Below are 25561 nucleotides of genomic sequence, written 5' to 3'. Positions count from 1 at the left end.
ACATTGGTTTTTTCTTTGGTGTCGTGCTTATTCCTTGGCATCTTGTAAAGGCTCAAATAAGGGCCTCTGCTTCTAAGCTGAGGAGCACCTTCCCTAAGAAAAGGACAAGCCACCAGAAACCACTGTCCATCCAATGTCACTTGCTAGAATGACATTGAGAGAAAAGCAGGAAAGGGTCAGTAAAGATAAAATTAATTTATTTGACCTCACAACTTCATGGGCCACACAGGGGCCCCACAGTCCTAGAAGCAGGCCTGTGGCAGTGGGCTGGGGAGTCCAGTTCTCTGGAGTGCCTGCTCCCTTGTCCAGAGCTGCCTTGAGCCAGGTCCCTCCTGACCCCATCATCCTGCTCCCACATGCAAGGGCTGCACAGGTCCACCTGCAACAAACCCGGGCCTGCCTCTGGCAATAAGGACAGGGCCTCGTGCGTGTGGGTGGGTGGGTGGGTAGGATGGCAGGCAGGAAGGTGTGGTTCAGTGCAGAGAGCTGCTGTTCTGCTCTTCAAAGGCCATCTTGCCCAGAAGCTGGCTGTCCAATTCCACCCCACTTACAGGTAGCTGGAAGAAGTTCATTTCAGCTGCTAAGGCTGCCATGGCAGAAGGGTCCTGGCCAAACTGAGCTCGCAACATCATGTCCATTTTCTCCAGCCTCCTCTTAAGCCGCTTGGCCTCTCGCTCTCGGATGAGCCGGGCCTGCCGCTTTTCTGGTGTTTCGTTGGCCCGCTTCAGCCTCATGGCCTCCCGATCCCGCTGCAGCCGGCGAGCCCGCTGCTCATCTGTCTCCTGCATGCGCTGCAAGCGCTTGGCTTCACGGTCCCTCATGCGCCTCACCTCCCGCTCCTCGGGGGTCTCATTGTCCCGCCGGCTCTTCTTGGCCGTGCGCTCTCGTTCCAGCCGCTGCAGCCTTACTTCCAAAGGCTCATTCTGTCGACGAAGGGCCCACTTGCGTACACTGGGAGTCTGGGCTTCCAGTAGTTTACGGTAGGCAGCACAGTTGTTGCACACAAGCAGAATTCCAGCAGGATACACTGGAGGACTAAAGGCAATGTCCTTGCCTTCAGCACTGGAGGGGCCCTCGTTGTGGGCTGTGGGTAAGGATTCCATATTGAGTACTTCAGGAAGTTTCTCACTGGAAAGCAAACATTTTGGATGGTTAGTGTTTCCTTCTAGCAAGGGTCAGAACTCCAGCCCTGCCTTATTCTTTTCCTATGATGCCAGGGGCTCCACACTCACCACAAGGGGTCACTGAATGCTTGACAGACCTCTTCTACTGCCCCATCCCTTCTCTTCGAGCAAGGGTGTCTATCAAGTCTTAAAGCCCACCTGGAATTAATGACTGAGCCACCTGCCACAGCAGCGCACCAGAAATCAGACATACCCTTGGCATTTTCACACAAGCCAGAATTATGGTTTTGGTAAGAGCTTTGCAGGGGCAATCCTGCTGTGGGAATGGAGGCTCCTGGAGGTGGAGACCTCCTTCAGGCAAGGTGCAGACCACCAACTCACCACCTTCCCTTGCACTGCCTGCATGCAAAGGCAGACTGCACTGTACACTAGACAAACGGGACAAGGATACAATGTTCCAGTCTTCCTAGGACACAGTGGAGACTGCATCCTCACGCCAGGGCCCTCTGCACCCTATAACTTCTTTTTCCATGCTTTATCATGAGTGTTCTTGGACTTGCCTGCATCTCTTTCTAGTTGAAGATACACTGACAGGAAAAGAAATGGGAATTCATTTTCCTCTGGGGCTATGTAATGGAATGGGCATATTTCCTCACCTTCTTACTTGTACTTCCAGGTAGTCATGCATCAGTTGCCTTTGCGTTACCTATCTCTAGCCTTCACTTTAACCTCAGAATGCAGAACTCATACCCAGTAATTTACTCTCAGCACAATAGGGATAGTTGCCCAGCTGACCTGTTAAAAGTGGCATGGCTGGTGAACCGGGCTCCACACACAGCACAGTTAGATCGCTGGTCCTCTGAGTGGATTAAGAGGTGGCGACCCAATGACCCTGGGGAGCTAAGTGCCCGGCCACAGACAGGACACATGTAGCTCTTGGCGCTCACCACTGCTGCAGTATGCTGTAAAACAGAGCCTTGATCTGTCAGTCTGGTGCTACCTCCAGGACAATCTGCACCCACTTAGAAACAATTTTCTGGCCAGGCACGGTGGCTCACACCTGTAATCCCAGCACTTTGGGAGGCCGAGGTGGGTGGATCATGAGGTGAGGAGTTTGAGACCAGTCTGACTAACATGGTAAAACGCTGTCCCTACTAAAAATACAAAAATTAGCCAGGTGTGGTGGCACACGCCTGTAATCCCAGCTACTCAGGAGCCCGAGGCAGGAGAATCACTTGAACCTAGAAGGTGGAGGTTGCAGTGAGCCGAGATTGTGTCATTGTACTCCATCCTGGGTGACAGAGTGAGAATCCATCTCAAAAAAAAAATCAGCTTTCTGGGAAACGTTTCCTTTCATTAGTCTCAGAATAAGGAATTTACAAGTATTCTGTTTAGCCCCTAGAAAAGGCAGTCTCCTGTATTAGTGGCTCTAGCCATTATTTAGACCACGGCTTAGATTTCATTAGCTTGAGTTCTGCCTGTCTTCTGGAACATGTGACTGGCTTAAGAAACAGTAGGGCACCAGAGCCCTCTTCAGTGCCTGAGAAGAATTCATGTCTCGGATAATTTCTCTGTCTCCCTGGCTCACACTGTGCAGGTACAAATACATGTTAAGAAAACAATGAAGGCCAAATCTAGAAGCTGGCATGGAATACTGGTATGCAACAGGTATTTATATCTTGTTTTCTCAATCTTTTCAAGATAGTCTTCTGAAGTAACACTCGTCCTCATGAACCAACTATCTTTATGGTACAGCCCAGGCTGCCATGTGTATCGATGCCTTGTCAATACCAGCCAGGAGGCACAGGTGCCCTGTGAGTGGATCATGGTAAAAAGAACACAAAAGTCTGGTATTTAGATCCCCTGGTTTACATTAATTTTCACTGGTATTTCAGAAACATTTGTGTTAACTAATTTTTGTTTTTGTTTTTGTTTTAGACAGAGTCTCATTTCGTCACCCTGGCTGGAGTGCAGTGGCACAATCTCAGCTCACTGCAGCCTCTGCCTCCTGGGTTCAAGCCATTCTCCTGCCTCAGCCTCCCAAGTAGCTGGGATTATAGGTATGCACCACCACACCCAGCTAATTTTTTTGTATTTTTGTAGAGACAGGGTTTCACCATGTTGGCCAGGATGGTCTCAAATTCCTGACCTCAAGTGATCCTCCCACCTTGGCCTCCCAAAGTGCTGGGATTACAGGTGTGAGCCACTGTACCCACCCATGTTAACTAATTTTTTTTTCTTTAACACAAAGCCCTCATTATTAGTACACATTAGTTTCTATTTCACTATTTAAAATATGCATTAAATAATTTAGAAAAAGTCACTTAATTTTCACAGTGTGTCTGCCTGGAAACCCAGACATGTTTATCCAACATATCTCATTTAGTTTCTAAAATGTTGGAAGCTTGGAGCAGAATCTGTTTTTTTTTTTTTCTTTTTGAAACAGTCTCACTCTTGTTACCCTGGCTGAAATGTGATCACTGCAACCTCAACCTCTTGGGCTCAAGCTATCCTCCCACCTCAGTCTTCCAAGTAACTGGTACCACAGGCACACACCACCACACCCAACTAATTTTTTAAAAAAATTTTTGTAGAGCTTGGATCTTGCTATGTTACCCAGGCTGGTGGTCTTAAACTCCTGGACTTAAGCAATCCTCCCACCTCAGCCTCTCAGCTGGTATACTGGGTGTGAGCCACCATGCCTGTCTTTGGGCCAAATCTTTTTTTTTTTTTTTTTGAGACAGAGTCTAACTCTGTTGCCCAGGCTGGAATGCAATGGTGTGATCTTGACTCACAGCAACCTCCGCCTACTGGGTTCAAACAATTCTCCTGCCTCAGCCTCCCCAGTAGCTGGGACTATAGGTGTGCACGCCACCACACCCGGCTAATTTTTGTATTTTTGGTAGAGATGGGGTTTCACCATGTTGGCCAGGCTAGTCTTAAACTTCTGACTTCAAGTGATCCACCTGTCTCAGCCTCCCAAAGTGCTGGGATTACAGGTGTGAACCACCACACCCAGCCTCTTTAAGCCAAATCTTAACGGAAGCGACAACCCAAGACTCCTTCAGGAGTCAGAGCGAGATAAAGGCCAAAGCAAGATCTGGGCTACAAACAAGCTGCCCACACTCATGTTTTAGAGCACACAGCTTCCCAATCCATACCTGGTACACGTGAGCAATCAGCTGCTCCCGGCTCCTGCAGTCTAGCTGGCACAGGGGACACTGGCAGAGTTCAAGTAAGGGGTCAGAATTCAAATTCTCTGTGACCTGTGATTCAACAAATAGGCAACTCATTAGGACTCTTCACTTGTCTCTTCCCTGCCCCACCTTTTTTTTATTTTTGCCCCAGCTTTTTAAACAGGATACCCTGTTAAAAGGAACCCAGACTGATGGCACATGTTATTCTTAGCTTCCCATTGTGGGCTGAAGAAAAAGTAATAGTTGAAAGGGAAGTATGGCTTTCAGCCACGAGGACACAGGATTGCTTCAGAGAGAGCCGATCTATTTTTTTCCCTGAAGATAAACTCTGCAGAGACAGGGGTAGCATTTTTCCTGTCATGTTCCTTGCAGGAATCCTCAGGAACAAAGTTAGTGAGAAGGTGGCACTCCAGGTGACGCCTTGACTTAGATTTGCAAGCACGTTCAAGAGTCCACATTGGGAAGTCAGCTTTCCACTTCACTAAATTGGCTCTTCTGTCTGGAAAGATGTGGGGAGCTGTAGGAAAGAAGCTGTGCACGGGCGCAGTGATGTGTATATAGAAAAGCATAGCTGAATGTGGTGAGAACTGAGAATCTGAGGTGTGGGTTCTGGTGCCACAAATGAAGAGGCCTCCTATGCAGGACCAAGAAACCATAGAGGCAAGACTATGCCGCAAGGGTGAACAGCATCAGGACAGGCAGAAGGGTAGGGCATTGCTGGATGTCTGGACCCAGGGGCCATTGTCACTTGCCTCGTGCTCTACCACTTCGTTCCCACCAACAGGCTGTTCTGTATTTTCTAACTCTTTCTCCACTTTGACCACCCCTCCATCTTCCTCTGATGTGTGGGAAGAGACTTCATCTTGTGTGGTCTCCTCTTCATCACCCTCACTGTCACCTGGAACACACAAACTGGTCACTTGTTCTGATTTTTTGCATGAATACATCCTGAGCTGCTCTCCACCCTGGAGTTGGCAGTTATAATAGAAAACACTTTCAGATCTTCCATTATATAGTTTATACAGTTTAGCTGGGTACATATTATGTCAAGTGGAAATCAGCTATAGCTGTCATTTATTATGCCATATACACGTAAAGGGAAGAAGTGAGGCAAAACTGCATCGGAAATGGTTACTGTGCCCTCTGTGTGATCATAAAAATAATCTTTCTGACTCACAGTTTTCGAATATCTCACACTTCAAATCACACCTCCCCGAGTACCTTACACTGAGCTCATTCCCACAGCATACCACCTCTGACTTACCGACACTTCCCACTGATTTCACCATGAGCCCCCTGCACAGCTCCTCTGTGGTGTCACTATTTCTATTCTCCTCTGAACCCCACTAATCTCCTTTCCCAGCAAACCGCAAGGCACACTTACAGGAACATCAGCAAGTTTTTCTTCCCTCTTACCAACAAAGGAAACAATAGTAAATAAGTTTGAAATGATGTCACTTTATAGGGAAAGGGTTGTTCATTACAGTGGAAAAATTAGCACAGCAACCAACCTCAGGCACTTTGCAGTGGTATCCAACTCACTCTGTTCTTACTCTACATTGGAACATGGCATTCTAAGCTAAATAAGTCCACTGTTTCTGTTGATTCTTTGGATTATCTGATGGGTAACTGAATGTATTAAGTGGAAGGAATAGGCCATTCTTTAGGATGAAATGTACTTTCTTGTGACTAAAGTATAAATTGAGTTTGTTTTAGTTTGAGGGGTAGGATGTAGCTATGGGGAGGTATTCGTTTGCCTGGGGAATCTGCAAGGTTTATGTGAGCTGATTTTTCTTCTCTATTCCTTATAAAATAGAAAATGAAAAAGGATCAGAAAAACAAATAATAAGGGTAGTTCTTTCTGAAAGGGAAAAAAAGTGCTAGTACCTTGAAGATCTCAAGGGGTAGCCAGGCCTAAGGAAACTGTGACACCCCAGCCCTCTCCCAACCCCTGGACCCTGGACTTCTGGGCCTGATGTGAGCAAGCGAGAAATACAGGGCTGAGTCTCACCAGGCTGTCCGCATGAGACTCACATTTCCTAGCTAACAGTGCTGCTTGCCTTCTCTACTACTCCTTGCATAATATCTAAATCCACCAGTATGTGAGCAACAGCCATTATATTTTACTTCTTCCTGGGCAAAACTAGTTACATTCCCTTTCTTCATGAGAAGGTCTAAGCAAATCTGCTAGTAGTTACATGTGTCCTTATTAGGTATTCCAGGCGACAGGTGGACTGGATTTGGGGCCTGGAAAGAGCTATGGTTTATGTATCTTATTCCCTAGCCCAAAGCTCCTTTCATTTGAATCCATCTCAATAATGAAGGATTGGCACAGATTAGATCATACCATGTTTTCTCACTAACGTATTTGAAATATTTGCAAATTTAATATAAACGGATGTATCAAACATATATTTGTAATTTTGCAATAATCCAAATATATGTTGCTACTAGAAAAAAAAAAAAAAAGGCCGGGCGCAGTGGCTCATGCCTGTAATCCCAACACTTTGGGATGCCAAGGCGGGCAGATCGCGAGGTTAGGAGATCAAGACCATCCTGGCCAACATGGTGAAACCCCATCTCTACTAAAATATAAAAACTTAGCTGGGCGTGGTGGTGCATACCTGTAGTCCCAGCTACTTGAGAGGCTGAGGCAGGTGAATCGCTTGAACCCAGGAGGCAGAGGTTGCAGTGAGCTGAGATTGTGCCACTGCACTCCAGCCTGGCAACAGAGCAAGGCTCTGTCTCAAAAAATAAAAATTAAAAATTAAAAAAAATACATGTGCTGTCTAGAGGGATAGTACATCTTTTCCCGAAAGGAAATGTATTAGACTTTTGCAGATATTGTAATTCCAACCTGCTACTCAAGAAAGTAATGGCCTCCATGGGTTTTCCAGACATGTTTGGGTTATTTTTCAGTGTCTGAGGAATTAATTGCTAAATTATTATTTGTTGTTGATATTGCTTTATTATTAGCTTGGGTGGAAACATGCTCCTAGAAGGTTACAGAGTCCTCTCTCCCTGTTTTCACCCAACCCAGCCTCAAATGTGATGAAAAATTGGAAAAGTGATTCTGAATTCATCCTAATAATAACTGGTATCAAGTGGATGAGGTGGCGAGAGTGCTGAAATCTTCCTAGGAATAGACGTCTCAAGACGTGTTTGTTCAGGCAGGTCACAGGACAGACAGAAAATCCATGAGGCTCAACTTATAACAGCCACTGTCTTAACCACAGGGATCTTCTTAGAGAATTGGTATGGGAAGACCTTGACATTAGCATTTTATACACTGCATAATCTCATTACTAAGCAAATCTTGTGTAACATTAAAACTGGGCCTTCAAGCAAGATTTCATTAATGCCACCTTATATTTTATTGATTACAAATACATAGATCCTAGGAGACAGGAATTTTTTTCATTTGACCTAGCCCAAGGACTACCTGAGCACTATTTATTCCTATATCTTTGTCTGTCACAACCAACAAACCTATTTGTATATGGCACTGTGCCAAATACTGTAGTCCATAGTTTAAAAAAAAAAATATATATATATATATATATATATATATATATATATATTGGCCAGGTGTGGTGGTTTACGCCTGTAATCCCAACACTTTGGAAGGCCGAGACGGGTGAATCACCTGAGGTCTGGAGTTCAAGACCAGCCTGACCAACATGGAGAAACCCTGTCGCTACTAAAAATACAAAATTAGCCAGGCGTGGTAGCACATGCCTGTAATCCCAGCTACTCAGGAGGCTGAGGCAGGAGAATCGCTCAAACCCGGGAGGCGGAGGTTGTGGTAAGCCAAGATCGCGCCATTGCACTCCAGCCTGGGCAACAAGAGCAAAACTCTGTCTCAAATAAAATTACATATATATAACCTGTCCTCTTTTTTTGGATAAACATGCCTATACACCTTAGACCACCTTTAGGGATGCTGAGGATCCACATATCTCCTTTTTCATGTCTTTCTCCCAACCCCCATGCACAATCCCCAGAGCACACACACTCTGATAATTCTTCTCCCATTGCCCTGAGTCATTACCAGAAGGTGCAGAACTCACTGCTACTGGAGTCCTGATCTCTTAGTTGTTGGATAGCTTGTCGCTGACTGCCAAGGTCTCCAGGAAAATCAGTTTTCATCATCGCCTGGCGGGCTTGCTCTTCTAGCCCAGCAAATACTTGATCCCCTGGTGGTCACAAGGAAAAATAGTCAGGCCACCAGCTGGGCAGCACATCCCCAGGCAAGCTGGTTGGAAGGTCAGACCATTCAAAGGTAGGAGACAGGTAGGTACCCTGTGGCGGGGTCAGTAATCTCCAACTCGGCTTGCTGCCTCCAAGTTTCTGGGTACAGCTGCTCTTCCTGGGCAGTAAGCCAGATGCTCTAGAAAGCATCACTTTCTCCTCTTAAATCCTCCTAGTCTTGACTCCTTTCAAAAGGTGACCAACTGCTACTTCACAGATTTCACTGCAGACTCTCTAATCCATTTACAACCTTCCATCAGGATTGGGAAGACGGGCAAGAAGGGGCAAAGTGATGGGATGAAGACGGCAACAAATCTGGGCCCTGTCTTAATGTACTAATATTATGTACCACAATGTACTAACGTGGTCTTGATTCAGTGTCTATCTCTGACTATAAATAAGTACTTCAAATCACCCTTCTAAATAACAATCTCTCTCATCCCATCTTCTATCCACTCTCCTTCCAAAACATGCTCTGGAAGTTCTTCCTTGACTTTCTTTCTAATGTTTATCATAATTGGCCATGAGAAAATTAACAACTGATTGAATAATAGACTAGAAGACGAATAGATACAAACTCAACTTCTGCAGAAGAACAAACTTCCTGAAACACACTGCTGATTTACAACAATATTCATGTAGTGTTCTTGGTCCATTTTTTTTAATGCAGTATCCCAAAGCCCTGTACCAATCCTTGATTTTGCATTTACTTCTCACAAACACTGCTTGGGATCCATGTGGCTACTGAAGAGTTAATGTTTAAGTGCCCTCTTATTTCCAGGAGACCGGGCATAAGGAGAAAAGAGAGTTGGGTTTCTTGAGGTTTCTATGATCTCAGTCAGAGTAGAAACTACAGTCCCGATTCACCAGCCAGCAAGAGAGAATAATAAAAAGCCCTAGTGAAATGTCTGACAATAGCCAGGCCCTTTCTTACCAAAGAGAGAAAGGAAAGTACACAGGCTCAGGTTCTCAGCCAGGATACAGTGATGTGGGAGCAACCAAATGGTGAGCTGATCTGCACTCCTAGACCTTGGGCAGTGAAAGATTTGATATGGAGTAGGCTTCATGTGATCCCTTTAGTCATTCGTTCAGCAAATATTTATTGAGCATCTATTATATGCCAACTACCAAACACTAATAATAGTTTGACACTTGCAAGTTCCAGGCTCTAAGTTAAATGTTTTATAGTTACCATCTTACCTCAATTATCTGCAAAACTCTATGTGGTAGGTATTATTACCTATACTTTACTTAGGAGAAAACTAAGGTTAATGTGGAACCAAGATCTGTCTAACTCTAATGCCCTTTTTCTTTTTGAGACAAGGTCTCAGTCTCTCCTGCAGGCTAGAGTGCAGTGGTGTGATCATGGCTTACTCCAGTCTCAACCTCGCAGGCTCAAGCAGTCCTCCCACCTCAGCTTCCAGAGTAGCTGGGACTATAGGCGTGCACCATCATGCCTAGCTAATATTTTTCTTTTCTGTATAGACAGGGTCTCACTGTGTTGCCCAGGCTGGTCTACAACTCCTGCTCTCAAGGGATCCCCCTACCTCAACCTCCTAAAGTGTTGGAATTACAGGCATGAGCCACTGCCCCCAGCTTAATGTCTATATTCCTTAACCGCCTTCTAATAGAGATGTAATTAGAAGGTTAGAAGCTTCTTCAGATGGTTTTGCTGAAAACACTTATCTCTGTGTGAATATGGCTCTGATCCAAGTGCTAGTGTTTCCTTTATGCCATGAGAAACTGATACATACAACTCAAACAGCAAAATTATGTTATCAGGGCTAGTGTATGACCAAAGGAAAAATGATGGTTCTGATACCACATCATGAGTTATCATGCCTGAATTATAGTAACTCACACTGTGGCTATTATGACTCATACTGTGATTGGGAATAGAGGTGGTTCATGTTAAAGGGTATTCCCAGCTACATATCCCTCAAGGAAAGGAAAAATAAGCTGTTTTAAGTCCATCTTCACAATATCCAAGATGACACCTTGGATATAAATTACTGGGTAGAGAAAGCAAAAAAAAAAAAAAAAAAGAATTCAGTGTTAAAGTGTTTCCTTGTCTCTTTTGCAGAAGTGAGATAATTTCTCTGTGTTGGTTACACTGCAACAACAAGACCAGGGCTAACTGGTACTTTTTTTTTTTTTTTAAACGAGACAGACTTTCACGCTGGAGTGCAGTGGCTTGATCTCTGCTCACTGCAGCTTCCGCCTCCTGGGTTCAAGCGATTCTCCTGCCTCAGCCTCCTGAGTAGCTGGGATTACAAGCACCCACCACCATGCCCAGCTAATTATTTTTCGTAGAGATGAAGTTTCACCATGTTGGCCTGGCTGGTCTTGAACTCCTGACCTCAGGTGATTCACCTGCCTCAGCCTCCCAAAGTGCTGGGATTACAAGTGTGAGCTACTGTTTCCAGCCGAGGGTCTACTATTCATTACTGAATTCATTGGGGTAGGTGCATGTTTTCAGACCTAGGAGCCATGGGCAGACATAGCACTAAGAAACAAGTTATGTACTAGCATATAATTAACAAAGGGCAGACCATTTTCATCAGTGACACTTCTGGTCTTCAAAGAAACATAGCCAGAAACCAGCTAGGTTTAGAACATACTAAAAATAAACATTATATCTTCTTTCGTGGATTCACCAATGGATTTATAAAAAGACATCTAAAAGGATATGTCCCTTTCCAGATGAGTCCATAGTAATTCAGTTTTGTCTCCAACATGAGCTCAAGATTTATTTTTTTCTATTGATGTTGTCTGAATATTTAGGCTATCAAGGAACAGAGAGACGTCTGTTCAATACAACTTGCCTATCTAGGACTCCGAGGCAGTCTCACCTGGTGTAATCTGGATAAGTTAATACTGTCATTCCTTTTTGGCAGTTTGGAAAGAAAAGTGCTTATATTTTAGTCTATTCCTAACTTGGGAAAAAGGGTAAGGTGAACTTTATTCCTCAGGACTATTCCTATTTTAAGCATCACCATAAAGCAAAATATATAAAAACCATAAAAAAGAAGCTATTTTGCTTGGTGCAGTGGCTCACACCTGTAATCCCAGCACTTTGGGAGGCCAAGGTGGGCGGATCACCTGAGGTCAGGAGTTCAAGACTAGCCTGACCAACATGGTGAAACCCTGTCTCTACTAAAAATACAAAAATTAGCCAGGCGTGGTGGCTCATGCCTATAGTCCCAGCACTTTGGGAGGCCGAGGCAGGTGGATCATGAGGTCAAGAGATCGAGACCATCCTGTTCAACAAGGTAAAACCCCGTCTCTACTAAAAATACAAAAATTAGCTGGGCATGGTGGTGCGTGCCTGTAGTCCCAGCTACTCGGGAGGCTGAGGCAGGAGAATTGCTTGAACCCAGGAGGCGGAGGTTACAGTGAGCCGAGATCATGCCATTGCACTCCAGTCTGGGTAACAACAGAGAAACTCCGTCTCAAAAAAAAACCAAAAATTAGCTGGGCATGTTGGTGCATGCCTGTAATCCCAGCTACTGAGGAGGATGAGGCAGGAGAAGTACCTGAACCCAGGAGGCAGAGGCTGCAGTGAATCAAGGTCATGCCACTGCACTCCAGCCTGGGCGACAAAGCAAGACTCTGTCTAAAAAAAAAAAAAAAAAAAAAAAAAGCTATTTTAGCAGACCTCCTAAGATATGTGAATGATCTTCTAGTAGTTACTATTTACCTAATCTCCAAATCAAATTGTTTAGAATTATCCTTTCATAAGGTAGTGAGACTCACTAAAAGCACGTCACATTAACTGCAGCATAATGTGATCCATGGAGAGACCAGTGATTAAGAAGTGTTACAGAACTGCCTATTTTTATAATGTTAGAATTATTCCATTCTGTCTTGAGATCTTTGGAGTAGGTTTTAAAAAATCCTCTGGTCCCTAGACATTAATGTAGGGCAACCATCTTATTTAATATGGGTATTTGTCTATTAATAGCTGAGAATCTGCTACACACGTAATAAAAACCAAGATACTTTCTCTCCTTTTTTTTTTGGATACAAAATCAAGAAAATACTGTTCGTCTGTGATTTGGTTAAGGTTTTTCAGACCAGATAAGAACAAGGCCATGCAAGCAAGTTTGGAGAACAGATGAGAAGACTGAGACGAAAATTACTAGAAAGACAAAGATTTTACAGTTCTCTCCCAGGTCCTTGGTGCAGTGAAACAAATGTAATTTCAAGCTGACTACAATTAAGTAAAGCAGCTGAAACATTCTTAAAGAGAGCAAATGTCCAGTTCAGGAAAAATGAGCTAATAGGTGCTGGAAACACAGCCATTTACTTCACAGAATGAATAAAAACAAAGAAAGTTGTGCTTTTTAAAAGAGAAAGGACTTCAAAGGCTTTTACTTCTCCTCTTTGTAAAGCTTTTAGATGAAGTTGAAAGTTCTTTTTTTTTTTTTGAGACAGTTTCGCTCTTGTAGCCCAGGCTGGAGTGCAGTGGTGCGATCTTGGCTCACCATAACCTCTGCCTCCCAGGTTCAAGCAATTCTCCTGCCTTAGTCTCCCGAGTTGCTGGGATTACAGGCATGTGCTACCACACCTGGCTAATTTTGTATTTTTAGTAGAGACGGAGTTTCTCCATGTTGGTCAGGCTGGACTCAACTCCTGACCTCAGGTGATCCACCCACCTTGGCCTCCCAAAGTGCTGGGATTACAGGCGTGAGCCACCAAGCCCAGCTAAAGTTGTAAGTTTTAAGTCACATATTTATTTTGCAATCTGAAAGCAAAAGTCTCTAAAGTGAAAGAATTCCCTTTCTTAGTGGTCTGGTTAGTTCAAACGCACTAAATGAAAGTGTGCAAGGGACTGTATTTTCAACCTCTCTACAAGTATTGACAGAAATGTGTACTCAGGGCTAGGCAAGGTGGCTCAAGCCTGTAATCCCAGCACTTTGGGAAGCTGAGGTGGGTGCTCACTTGAGGTCAGGAGTTTGAGACCACTCTGGCCAACGTGGTGAAACCCCATCTCTACTAAAAATACAAAAATTAGCCAGGAATGGTGGTGAGTGCAAGTAATCCCTGCTACTTGGGAAGCTGAGGCAGGAGAATTGCTTGAACCTGGAAGGTAGAGGTTGCAGTGAGCTGAGATTGTGACACTGCACTCCAGCCTGGGTGACTGCGCAAGACTTCATCTCAAAAAAAAAAAAAAGTGTACTCAGAAGGGGTGAAATGGGGAGGGAGGTAGGGAGAATGTCTAAAACGGATTTCAGCCCATCAGCAGTTTCTCAGTAACTAATCACAATTTTGGGCTTTTATTCCAAATGCTCTGTATCAAGTCTATTAATGAAGTGAAGTGGGCAAAATACAAGAGTCTGTCCAGATTATTTCTGAGGAAAGGATCATGCCAGTGATTTAGACATATAAACAGTCCTGATGAAAACCCAGCAACTGCCAAAGCAGCTGCCTGCCCACTGGCTTCTAATATGGATCCATCAAACGGTGCTGGGTTACAGCAGTGAGGTTTTTTTTTTAATATATATATTTTTTTGACAGGGTTTTGCTTTGTTACCCTGGCTGGAGAGAGCAGTGGTGCATTTATTGCTTACTGCAGGCTTGGACTTCCAGACTCAAACAATCCTCCCACCTCAACCTCCTAAAGTATTGGGATTACAGGCATCAGCACTGTGCCTGGCTAATTTTTAATTTTTGTAGAAATCATATCCCACTATGTTGCCCAGGTTGGTCTCAAACTCCTGGCCTCAAGCAATTGTCCTGTTTTAGACTCCCAAAGTGCTGGGATTACAGGTGTGAGCCATCATGCCCAGCTGGAATTCTTAATATGTCCCTTTAGGCGGCCTATTAGTTTTATGCCACACAAGCTTCTTCCCAGAAGGCATATCTAGTAAAGCTGAGCCATTACTCTGCTCAAGTGTCAACTGGCTTTGATAGTTAAGCAAAGCTTAATGCAGACTTTCCTGCCTCCAAGACCTTGAGTCCATTTCATTTACTTCGTTTTATTTATTTTTTGAGACCAAGTCTTGCTCTGTCACCCAGGCTGGAGTCCAGTGGCGTGATCTCAGCTCACTGCAACCTCTGCCTCCTGGGTTCAATCCTCCTGCCTCAGCCACCCAAGTAGGGAGGGTAATCTGCTGGGATTACAGACATGTGCCACCATGCCTAGCTATTTTTTTTTAATTTTAGTAGAGATGGGGTTTTGCCATGTTGGCCAGGCTGGTCTTGAATTCCTGACCTCAAGTCATCTGCCCACCTCAGCCTCCCAAAGTGCTAGGATTACAGGTTTGAGCCACCATGCTAGGCCCCATTTCATTTACTTTAATAGACAGCAGCTTTCAATTCAATACATTTAGTTGGTTCAATTTTACTGCAAGGTGATAGGAGACTCACATGGTGAGAAAATGAAATTACCTATTTCTACTAGCCACTATTGTCATAGGTGATGATAAGATGACCTTTCGAAAAGGGTAGGGTCAGCTTTAGTCTCAAATAACAAATAAATAAATAAATAAAAAGAAGGTCCTCTGAAACTAGCAAATTTCAGTGTCTTTTCTTCTTTAGTCAAGCATGGTGTATCACCTGAGAAGGCTTTGTGGCTCCCTGACCAAATGCGTCATTGAAAACAGCCCTTCCCTGAGGGTCTGTTCTTTAGCTGTAGCTGAACATCTGCACAGTAAAGGCCCTTATAATGGCCACCTCCAAAGAGCCTGCAAAGTCCCATCTAGTCCACCTCAAAACAATGTCCTTTGGCTTGACCCTGGTAACTGCATTTCTGCAACTGTGGATGTGTGATATTCTCCACACTTCCATGCCCTGTTTGTTCATCTGTTTTTCTTCATTTTAATTTTTTTTTAGATGGAGTTTCACTCTGTCGTCCAGGCTGGAGTGCAGTGGTGAGATCTTGGCTCACTGCAACCTCCACTTCCCAGGCTCAAGTGATTCTCCTGCCTCAGCCTCTCGAGTAGCTGGAATTATAGGTTTGTGCCACCACGCCCAGCTAATTTTTGTATTTTTAGTAGAGACGGTGTTTCACCATGTTGGCCAGGGTGGTCTCAAACCCCTGACCTCAGGTGATCTGCCCACCTCGGCCTTCCAAAGTGCTGGGATTACAAGTATGAGCTATTGTACCCGGCATCCATCTGTTTGTCAACTCCACTACCAGCTCATCTTGGCTTTGACTATGGGGCAGGGAGTTGGAGCTGATAAATACATGCTACATGGGCATAGCCATCAGCCACACAAGCCTGAAGTGACTCCCCTGACCTTACTACAATCACGCCATCACCCCACCAGCTACTTTCCTCAAATCTAACCAGGCTCTTGACAGGTGGCTTCTGTAGGTGAATACCCAACTCCTATAACTGCCTTGTTTGTGAACCTATCATCTCTACTAAGAGTACCTTTCCTGCCCTGCCTTCTTGGGGTCACACTTGTATCTTTTATCAACTAGAGAGGAGAAACAATCCTAAACCCCTGTGTTAGATGGCCTGTGCTAAAATAATTCATTTTTTTCTTTCTCTTTTTCTTTTCTTAGAGACAGGATTTCACTCCAACACCCAGGCTGGAGTGCAATGGTGTGATCTCAGCTCACTGAAGCCTTGACCTTTTGAGTTCAAGCGATCCTCCCACCTGCATCTCCCAAGTAGTTGGCACTACAGGTGTGCACCACCACAGAGTTTTGCCTTGTTGCCTAGGCTGCACTCGAATTCCTAGGCTCAAGCTATCCTGCACTGGCTTCTCAAAGTGTTAGGATTATAGGCATGAGCCAGTGCGCTCCGCCAAAGATACTTCATTTTATATTTCTTGACAATCCTCACATGCAAGCCCAGTACATTTTGCTGTTTAGCAACAATTTCTTTTCTTTTCTTTTTTTTTTTTGAGACGGAGTCTCACACTGTCACCCAGGACAGAGTGCAGTGGCACAATTTTGGTTCACTGCAACCTCTGCCTCCCAGGTTCAAGCTCTCCTTCTGCCTCAGCCTCCCGAGTAGCTGGGACTACAGATGCGTGCCACCACGCCCAGTTAATTTTTGTATTTTTAGTAGAGATGGGGTTCTACCATTTTGGCCAGGATAGTCTTGATCTCTTGACCTCGTGTTCCGCCCACCTCAGCCTCCCAAAGTGCTGAGATTACAGGCGTGAGACACAGCACCCGGCCTTTAGCAGCAATTTCTAAATCCTCCCTTAACCACTCACCTGTACATTAAGTAGCCTTGCACGTCCCCCTGTTCCAGAATACACTCCTAGAAGCATCCAACTGGTTCCGTTTTATACAACTTTTCCAGGACTTAAATAGAAGAAAGAATTGTATATGGAGGTTTGCTATCATAATCTCAATAATGTATAAAATGTCAAAACTCTCTTAATTCCTCTGTCACACTATTCTGTCTTCTACGCTTGATTATCTTTTTTTTTTTTTTTTAAATGGAGTCTCACTCTGTTGCCCAGGCTGGAGTACAATGACATGATCTCAGCTTACTGCAACCTCTGTCTTTCAGGTTCAAGCAATTCTTCTACCTCTGCTTCCTGAGTAGCTGGGATGACAGGCACACGCCACCATGCCTAGCTCATTTTTGTATTTTTATAGAGATGGGGTTTCACTATGTTGGCCAGGCTGGTCTTGAGCTCCTGACCTCAGGTGATCCATCTGCCTCGGCCTCCCAAAGTGCTGGGATTACAGGCGTGAGCCACTGCCCCTGGCCAATCTTCTACTCTTGAAATAACCCAATAAGATTCAGATAAAGTACATAGCACCTTGGATATAGTTTTTTGTTTGTTTGTTTGAGACAGGGTCTCACTCTGTCACCCAGGCTGGAGTGCAGTGGCATAATCTTGGCTCACTGCAGACTTGACCTCCCAGGCTCCAGCCATCCTCCCACCTCAGCCTCCTGAGTAGCTGGGACTATATGTGTATGCCACCACACGTAGTTTTTTAGTATTTTTTTGTAGAAATAGGGTTTCACCATATTGCCCAGGCTGGTCTTGAACCCTTGGGCTAAGAATATCCTTCTACCTTGGCCTCCCAAAGTACTGGGATTACAGGGGTGAGCCACCATGCCCAGCCTATATGTTTTTAACAAATTTTAGTTCTCTTGTCAACTACTTGACTAATCTATCCTATCCAATGTAGGGTTTTGGCCAGCTGTGGTAGATCATGCCTATAATCCCAGCACTTTGGGAGGCTGAAGTGGGTAGACTGCTTGAGCTCAGATGTTCAAGACAATCCTGGGCAACATGGTGAAACTCCATCTCTACAAAAAATACAAATATTTAGCTGGGCATGGTGGCATGCACCTGTAGTCCCAACCAATCAGGAGGCTGAGGTGGGAGGATCACTTGAGCATGGAAGATAGAGGTTGTAGTAAGCTGAGATCATGCCACTTCACTCTAGCCTGGGCAACAGAGCAACACCCCACCTCAAAAAAAAAAAGAAATTATGTGTGTACACACACACACACACACACACACACACACCTAAGTTTTTTTTTTTTTTTTCATCTCTGAATTCTCTTCAAATGTTACTGCACTTTACTCAGTCCATAATAATAGGGAACTATTTGTCTTTTTTTTTTTTTTTGATGGAATCTCACTCTTTCTCCCCAGGTTGGAGTACAGTGCCACGATCTCAGCTCACTGCAACCTCCACCTCCTGGGTTCAAGCAATTCTCCTGCCTCAGCCTCCCGAGTAGAGTAGCTAAGATTACAGGCGCCTGCCACCATGCCCAGCTAATTTTTTGTGTGTTTTTAGTAAAGATAGGTTTTCATCATGCTGGCCAGGCTGGTCTCGAACTCCTGACCTCAGATGATCTAGCCCACCTTGGCCTCCCAAAGTGCTGGGATTATAGGCATGAGCCACTGCGCCCAGCCACTATTTATTTGACTTTTTAATGAACATTTGGGTGGGAATGCTTACCTTCCCAGATCACAGGAAAATGGTTAATGTTTTTAAATCTGCATAGATATTAATGTCAATTTAAGAAGGCACTTTTTTGAACACCCTCCATGAGTAGTGCTAGAAGTAGAGAGTATATATAAGGAAATGTATATGGCACATATTCGCTGCCTTCTAGAAGTTTACCATGCAATTACTGAAATAAAATATGTGCTGGGCATGGTGGCTCATGCCTATGATCCCAGCATTTTGGAAGGCAGAGGTGGGTGATCACCTGAGGCCAGGAGTTCAAGACCAGCCTGGCCAACATGGTGAAACCCTGTCTCTACTAAAAATACAAAAAAAAAAAAAAAGAAAGGCTGAGCACGGTGGCTCACACCTGTAATCCCAGTACTTTGGGAGGCCAAGGTAGGCGAATCACAAGGTCAGGAAATCAAGTCCATCCTGGCTAACACAGTGAAACCCTGTCTCTACTAAAAAAAGAAATAGCAAAAATTAGCCGGGCATTGTGGCACACACCTGTAGTCCCAGCTACCCGGAAGGCTGAGGCAAGAGAATCGCTTGAACTTGGGAGGTGGAGGCTGCAGTGAGCCAAGATGGCACCACTGCACTCTAGCCTGGGAGACAGAGTGAGACTTCATCTCAAAAAAAAAAGAGTAGCCCGGCATGGTAGCTCACACCTTAATCCCATCTACTCAGGAGGCTGCAACAGGAGAATCACTTGAACCTGGGAGGCAGAGGTTGCAGTGAGCCAAGATCACACTGCTCCACTGCAGCCTCGGTGACAGAGCAAGACTCTGTCTCAAAAAAAAAAAAAGAAAGAAAAATATGCATATGAAACTGCTGAAAAAAATACAAGGTAACAGTGTATACCTGGTCTTCTGGTTTCTAGCCTCTCCCTCTTGTGATCCATCCCACAAATTGCTTCATAGTACCAAAATGCTGCATTCTAAATGTCACTCCCCTCTCTCTGCTTAAAAACCTTCAGTAGTGGCCAGGCGTGGTGGCTCATGGCTGTAATCCCAACACTTTGGGAGGCTGAGGTGGGCAGATCACCTGAGGTCGGGAGTTCAAGACCAGCCTGATCAACATGGAGAAATCCTGTCTCTGCTAAAAAAAATACAAAATTAGCCGGGCTTGCCTGTAATTAGTGGTGTATGCCTGTAATCCCAGCTACTTGGGAGGTTGAGGCAGGAGAATCGCTTGAACCCAGTAGGCAGAGGTTGTGGTGAGCTGAGATTATGCCATTGCACTCCAGCCTGGGTAACAAGAGCAAAATTCTGTCTCAAAAAAAACAAAAAACACAAAACCCTTCAGTAGTTCCCTACAGACTATAGAATGAACTTTGAACTTGGCCTGGCAATCAGGCTTCCACAATGTAGAGTGAAACAAACATCTCTAACTTCCCATCTTATAACTTGTGAACAAATGAAACTTCTGCTTCATATCAAGTCTCCTCATCCTCTGAACATGTTTGTATTCCCGCCTCCATCTTTGCTCATGTTAGTTTCCCTACCTGATTTTCCCTCTCCCTGCCTCTTGTATTTTAATTTTTTTTTTTTTTCAAATCCACATTCTACCTTCTAAGGCCCAGCTCAAGTGCATGGTCTAGAGACTTTTTCATTAAGCATTCCCCTTGCTACTTCAGTCCACAGAGCTCTCTTAACTTCCTTTTTCCTAACTTCCCTGGTATGTACAATCTGCAGCATCTGTTTGGCACTTAGCATATACTATCATTCATATTTATATATCTAAGGCTATAGTACAGTCTTATAAATCTTATATTGTTTTATAGCCCTAACATCTAGCACACGGATCTGCACAGGGTAGGTATTTTATGATTGTTTGTTAATGTGGTATTAAAGATAAATCAAGTATACATACCCCTAAGATCAGTTTTTAACACCTCCCCAGCAACCAGACACACTTTAAATCCATCATATCCAAATTCTTTAACCCTTTTTCTTTCTTTTTTTTTTCCTTCTGCTCAGCAAACTGTGTTTTAAATTTAACCTTTTCTTCTTCATAAATCAGTGTAAGCTAAGCCTCTCCCATAAATTCAGGTGGTATTTTTCTATTCCACCCCTCAGCATTCCCAGGTTCCAGAAGACAAAGCCCAATACTCACAGTGAACTTTATTTGGATTTGTCTGTTTCCGACGGGACATGTTTCCCTGATCCAAGAGCTCTGATCCTTCCCAGTTTAATGACTGGATATATTACTACCACCTTGCAAGATGCTAACCTACAATAAGAAAGGTTATTGTTAGCACGTCATTTTTCCCCAGCAGTTATATAAAATTTAAAGATAAAATATCTTTACAAAACAGCTCCTGAGCATACAAAACTCACCAATTATAAACACTTGAACTAATGAAAGAAAGAAATGAATAAATCTCTAGCCTAATGTCAAGGTCCCAGAAAGTTTAAGAGGGGACTTCTTCAGAGGATTTAGAGAATTATACTCTAAATCCATCTTTGGAATCCAGAATACTGTTAAGTGATCACGATCGAGGTCACAGGATAAAAGAGGAAGCAAAACTCAGGCAACCAGGGTTACAAGTATTGAGGGCTCAAGGGGATAACCCTCATGAATTGCAAAAGGAAGCAAAAGGAAGCCAAAGAGGGTGGCAGCTCGCATGTCACATGCCCACTGGAAGTCAAGCCCTGCGATCTACACCAGTGGATTTTTTGTGACATTATCTTGCTTACAGTTAGCAAAGGCATCACATCTCTGTGAGACAGAAAATGTCTCAAATAGCCATCTGTAAATGAGAACAGCATAGGAAATAAAGCCTCTATCTGGTGATAGAGGCTCAATGCTATGCACTGTGGATGACATGGCACTAAGCAAATCAAACTTCTAATGTTGAAAATGGGCTCTGACCAGAAGGGACAGATACCATCCACACTGATGAGTACTAATACAACATCCCAGTATGGAATACCACCTGGGCCTCCTCACATGTTCCAGAGTGGTAGTCAAAGTTTATAATTTTAGACTCTTCTCAATCAAGCCTCTGTGTAGCAAAGAGATCACTGGGAACAAAGAGAAAAGCTCCCCAAATGAAAAATGCTGCCAAGACATGCATCTGCTCCCCACCTCAAAGAGAAGGGGATACATAGGGAAGCCTGGAGTTTCCTGATAACTACAGAAAGAGTGTCCCAGCCTTAAGCACTGTTAGAGTCCGAGATGGATTAGTATCGATAGCTGTGACATTTTCTTAGAAAGATAGAGTGAATAAACACACATAGAATAAAAAGGGATTGGATTTCCTACCAAAGACAGGAATATGGATCTGGTCACTCTGTAAGTTTTCTTTCAGTTCCTTCCTGCTTTCTTGAGTTACACTCACACTGAATAAGCAAATATAAAATTATAGTTTATTGCCTTAAGAGGAATTATGGGAGACTACTGCTAGCTATACTTTGTACTCCTGCTAATGAAGACTCACCTCCTGTTATGCCAACTAACTCCTCTATGTAGCTAGAAGGACCTCAAACCTATAATCAGATCCTGCCTCCCCTTACCAAAAGAAGAAAGAAACCGCAAATGGCAAAGACAGGCCTCCACAGGAAGTGGCAAAGGAAGCAGCTTTCAGGCAGTCTTCTAGCATATCTGCACATCAAACAGTTCTTTTTCAGACCTTTAATTAAAAACAAAACAAAACTCTAAATGTATACAATAAAAATTGATTTTAACTAGAAGGCAATATAGTAAGTACTGATTAATGCAGGCTCTATTAATATTTTTAAAAATATGGTCAGGTGCGGTGGCTCATGCCTGTAATCCCAGCACTTGGGAGGCCAAGGCAGGCAGATCACTTGAGGCCAGGAGTTTGGGACCAGCCTGGCCAAAATGGTGAAACCCCGTACAAAAATTACTTTGGCATGGTGGCACACACCTGTAAATCTCAGCTGCTTGGGAAGCTGAGCACGAGAATCACTTGAACCTGGGGAGTGGATGCTGCAGTGAGCTGAGATTGAGCCACTACACTCCAGCCTGGGTGATAAAGCGAGACTCCATCTCAAAAAATACATAAATAAAAACAAAAAATAAAATATACTCCTTTAATGTGATAATAAATATTGAGACTAAAAATATGTATACTTCTCTATTATAGAAGAAAACACCAGAATCTTGACTTAATTTTTATATTTTCTCCTTTCGAGATCAGAAATTGAAACTGTAAGATAAAGATAAAGTCTCTTCTGAAGGAAAGCCAGATAATTTGAATCAGGCAACATTTCAATATACTAAAGCTGCAAGTCAGAAGACAGAGATGAGTATCTGCATATTTAAATCAGCACTGGCCGCTGCATCTCATAATCCTCCTAGTGGTCAAATGGGGAACTGACCAGATGGTACCCAACGGGACTTCACACCTGAGTGATCAAGAGAAAAATAAGCAATTACGGTCCTTTCCCACACAACGAAACGAAAATAATAACAAAAACACCCACAAAAACAGGCCTGTAAGGTCATAGGCTGTTGAAAATAAATAAGTAAATACGTAAATGCCGCTGAAAGGACATTCTTGGCCACAAAGCAAGATCTCGGAGGCCAGATAACTGTTTTATAGGCATTAAAGCTAATGAAACCCAGAGACACACAGCCCTAAAGGTCACTCATTCCGTTTTACTTTAGCACTGCCTCAATTTCCAAACCCAAATCTGAAACCAAACCAAAGATGTAAACAGCTGCCTGAACATGGGCTGGGAAGATGGGTAAACGGTGAGATTCAGGTCTAAAGGGGCTCTATTGTAAAAAGAAGGCAGCACAGTCTGTCTTTAGAGCGAGGGTAAGAGTCCTTGGGAAGGTGCAACGTCTCCCCTGAACACTGTCTCTGCTCTCCCACAGGTGTTAGGTTGCAGCTTCTAGGGCACACCATAGACTTTAGCAAGAAAAAAACGGACGAAATCCCAGCTTGAAGAAAAGAGAGCGTTCCCACCTCCAGCTCTGGTGCAGTTCCCACGGAGCAAAGCAAACTCGCCTGAATCCAAGTGATCTGTATCTGCCAAAAGGGAGAGGACAAGAAAGCTGGTCATCTAGCCGCCTGGCTGTTCACCTGTCCCCTGGGGTTGGGTCTGGGACGTGCGTCTAATCAGCCGAGATGGTCCCTCTTCTCCTTCAAGCACGAGTCCAGGTAAATTCCCAGGAATTACCAGAAAAGAGCCGGAGGTCTTCCGAGGCGGCTCAGACAAACCCTTAGACAACACAATCTTCTCTAAAATCTAAATTTAGAAGCTTTTCTGCAAGACCCAGACGCCGGGACCGATACCCCCCAGTCTGCACGCCCACGCCCATCCTCCCCTCCCCCAGCTCCACCCAAGGCTGTCAGACGCCGGGGCCGTCCCCGCCAGAGCCCTAGGAGGCGGGGTGCCCGCGGCCCGCGCAAACGCCCCCCGGCCCCGCGCCCGAGAGCTCCAAGGGGCAGCAGGAGGAGCCGCCGGGGAGGGATCGGGGGTGGGCGCGGGGAGGGTGAGCCCGGGCTGCCCCCAGGCCGGAGCTGGCCCCCGGCCCTCTCCCCAGCGCAGACAGACAAAAGGACAGACAGCCGGCGGCCGCGAGGGGGCGAGGAGCCCGTATCCCTCGCCCGGCCCCTGAGGGAGGGCTCGGGGGTCTTTTTACCCGGTGCCTTGGCGCAGCGCTGCGCTCCGGGTACCTGGGCCCCGCCTCCGGACAGACGGACCGCCGGACAATGGGCCCGGGACCGCAGCTCAGGCCAGCCGGACCAGGGCACTCCGGGACTGGGCCCGGCCGGCGGAAGGGGCTCCGGGCCGAGCCGATGGCTGGGAGCCGAGGGATGGCGCTGCAGACGGACAAAGCCAACGGCAGACAGACAGACAGAGGGGGAAAAGATGGCGACGCGGGCGACGGGAGCGCGCGGCTCGCGCACCCGCAGCCAGTGGAGCGCGTGCACGAACCTCTCTCTCCCCCTCCCCCAAGCCAGCCCGGTCCCCCTCCCCGCGGCCCGGCGCGCGCCCGGCGCTGTGGGAGGGGCCTGATGAGAGGGGCTCCGGGGAGCGCCCAATCCCGGGCGCTCGAGAGCGGAGCCGGGGCTCGAGAGGGGATCGCTCGCGTCCCAGGGCTCCAGGACCCCCAGACCTCGCCCGCTCCCAGGTCTTTCTCTGGCTGTCTCAGCTGCTCAGCTCCCCAAACCTTCCTGGACGTGTAAACGCCACACCACCCAGCCCCGATCCTGGTTTCCTACCCCACCATCGAGTTCAGCCACAAAACCCACATCCCCCAACCACAGCTCTGCCGCAGGCTCCCCCTCTCCTTAGCCCGACCTTAGCCCGGATCCCCACCACCTTCACAAACCCTCTTCGCCTCATTCCCCTACGCGTCGCGGTGGCTTCGGCTCCAGAGGCTTTGAATGTGACCACCGGCCTTGGTGGGAGGAGCCAAGTTCAGCTGTCAGAACCACAGAGCAGGGAAATCTTGAGATTTCTTTTGAGCATTTAATTTTCTGACATGATTTTCAACTGATAAAATAACATTCGCTGCCAACCCAGAGGAAGGGAAACTTGTGGCACTGTTGCCACGTGAGGCGTGTTTGGGGGCAATCGAGAGATTGTTGGACTTTTTTTTTTTTTTTCCAGACAGAGTCTCGCTCTGTCACCCAGGCTGAAGTGCAATGGCGCGATCTCGGCTCACTGCAACTTTCGCCTCTCGGGTTCAAGCGATTCTCCTACCTCAGCCTCCTGAGTAGCTGGGACTACAGGCGTGCGTCACCATGCCCAGCTAATTTTTGTATTTTTAGTAGAGATGGGATTTCACCATGTTGGCCAGGCTGGTCCCAAACTCCTGACCTCAGGTGATCCGCCCGCCTCAGCCTCTCAAAGTGTTCGGATTACAGGCGTGAGCCACTGTGCCCGGCCTGGTTGGACGGACTTCTAGTCAAACACCTCCTCCTGTCCTCGTCCTTCTCTCTCCTAGTTCCCGTTGCCTTCTTTTCTTCCTCTCTGTCTTCTAGAACGCCTAAGCCTGCCCTGACATGCTTACCTGGAGAAGTATGGAATGCAGAGGAAAGAAGATGAGATCTGGTATTAGAAGATCCCACTTTGAGCCCCAGTTGTGCCACCAACCAGCCTGTTGACTTTGGGCAAGTC

At 45.5% G+C, this 25561-nt stretch overlaps 2 protein-coding genes across 53 annotated transcripts in view; one reads left to right on the top strand and one right to left on the bottom strand.

The window, feature by feature from the left end:
• Positions 1-25561, top strand: part of IST1 (IST1 factor associated with ESCRT-III) — a 79851-nt gene that overhangs the window by 14333 nt on the left and 39957 nt on the right. For 2 of the 4 annotated variants that reach the window (XM_078357647.1, XM_078357645.1), the window contains exons 3-6: positions 2826-2952; positions 3063-3184; positions 23307-23592; positions 25426-25554. The gene's annotated coding sequence lies outside the window, so the exon portion shown is untranslated. The remainder of the gene's footprint in view (positions 1-2825; positions 2953-3062; positions 3185-23306; positions 23593-25425; positions 25555-25561) is intronic. The other 2 variants (XM_078357646.1, XM_035282246.3) reach the window with 1 other exon arrangement.
• Positions 181-25561, bottom strand: ZNF821 (zinc finger protein 821). 49 transcript variants are annotated; one of them, XM_078357636.1, is made up of 12 exons: positions 24078-24339; positions 23398-23460; positions 22557-22831; positions 21977-22092; positions 21726-21802; positions 20574-20690; positions 16751-16841; positions 8373-8517; positions 5074-5219; positions 4286-4390; positions 1920-2086; positions 181-1128 (listed from the first exon to the last, which is right to left on the bottom strand). In XM_078357636.1, exons 11-12 carry the CDS (start codon positions 2051-2053, stop codon positions 474-476), a joined length of 789 nt encoding a protein of 262 aa, XP_078213762.1. In that variant the 5' UTR covers positions 2054-2086; positions 4286-4390; positions 5074-5219; positions 8373-8517; positions 16751-16841; positions 20574-20690; positions 21726-21802; positions 21977-22092; positions 22557-22831; positions 23398-23460; positions 24078-24339; the 3' UTR covers positions 181-473. The 49 variants fall into 49 exon arrangements, with proteins under 49 accessions (XP_078213762.1, XP_078213753.1, XP_054104399.1 ...); XM_078357627.1 differs by having other exon boundaries at positions 8392-8517; XM_054248424.2 differs by lacking the exon at positions 16751-16841 and having other exon boundaries at positions 8392-8517.

Source organism: Callithrix jacchus, chromosome 20, assembly GCF_049354715.1.
Source record: "Callithrix jacchus isolate 240 chromosome 20, calJac240_pri, whole genome shotgun sequence".
Classification (NCBI taxonomy): Eukaryota; Metazoa; Chordata; class Mammalia; order Primates; family Cebidae; genus Callithrix; species Callithrix jacchus.
The sequence above is the reverse complement of the archived record's forward strand: the minus strand, read 5'-3'. Positions and strand labels throughout refer to the sequence as shown.

Bases quoted from the DNA above. Each gene is read 5' to 3' on its own strand.
- ZNF821 (XM_078357617.1), bottom strand. From the start codon at position 20,613: ATGTCCCGTCGGAAACAGACAAATCCAAATAAAGTTCACT. The intron at 8,518-20,573 runs GTGAGTATTGGG...TGTGACCACCAG, and splicing joins AAATCCAAATAAAGTTCACT to GGGATCAAGTATTTGCTGGG. The intron at 4,391-5,073 runs GCAAGTGACAAT...GTTGAATCACAG, and splicing joins ACGAAGTGGTAGAGCACGAG to GTCACAGAGAATTTGAATTC.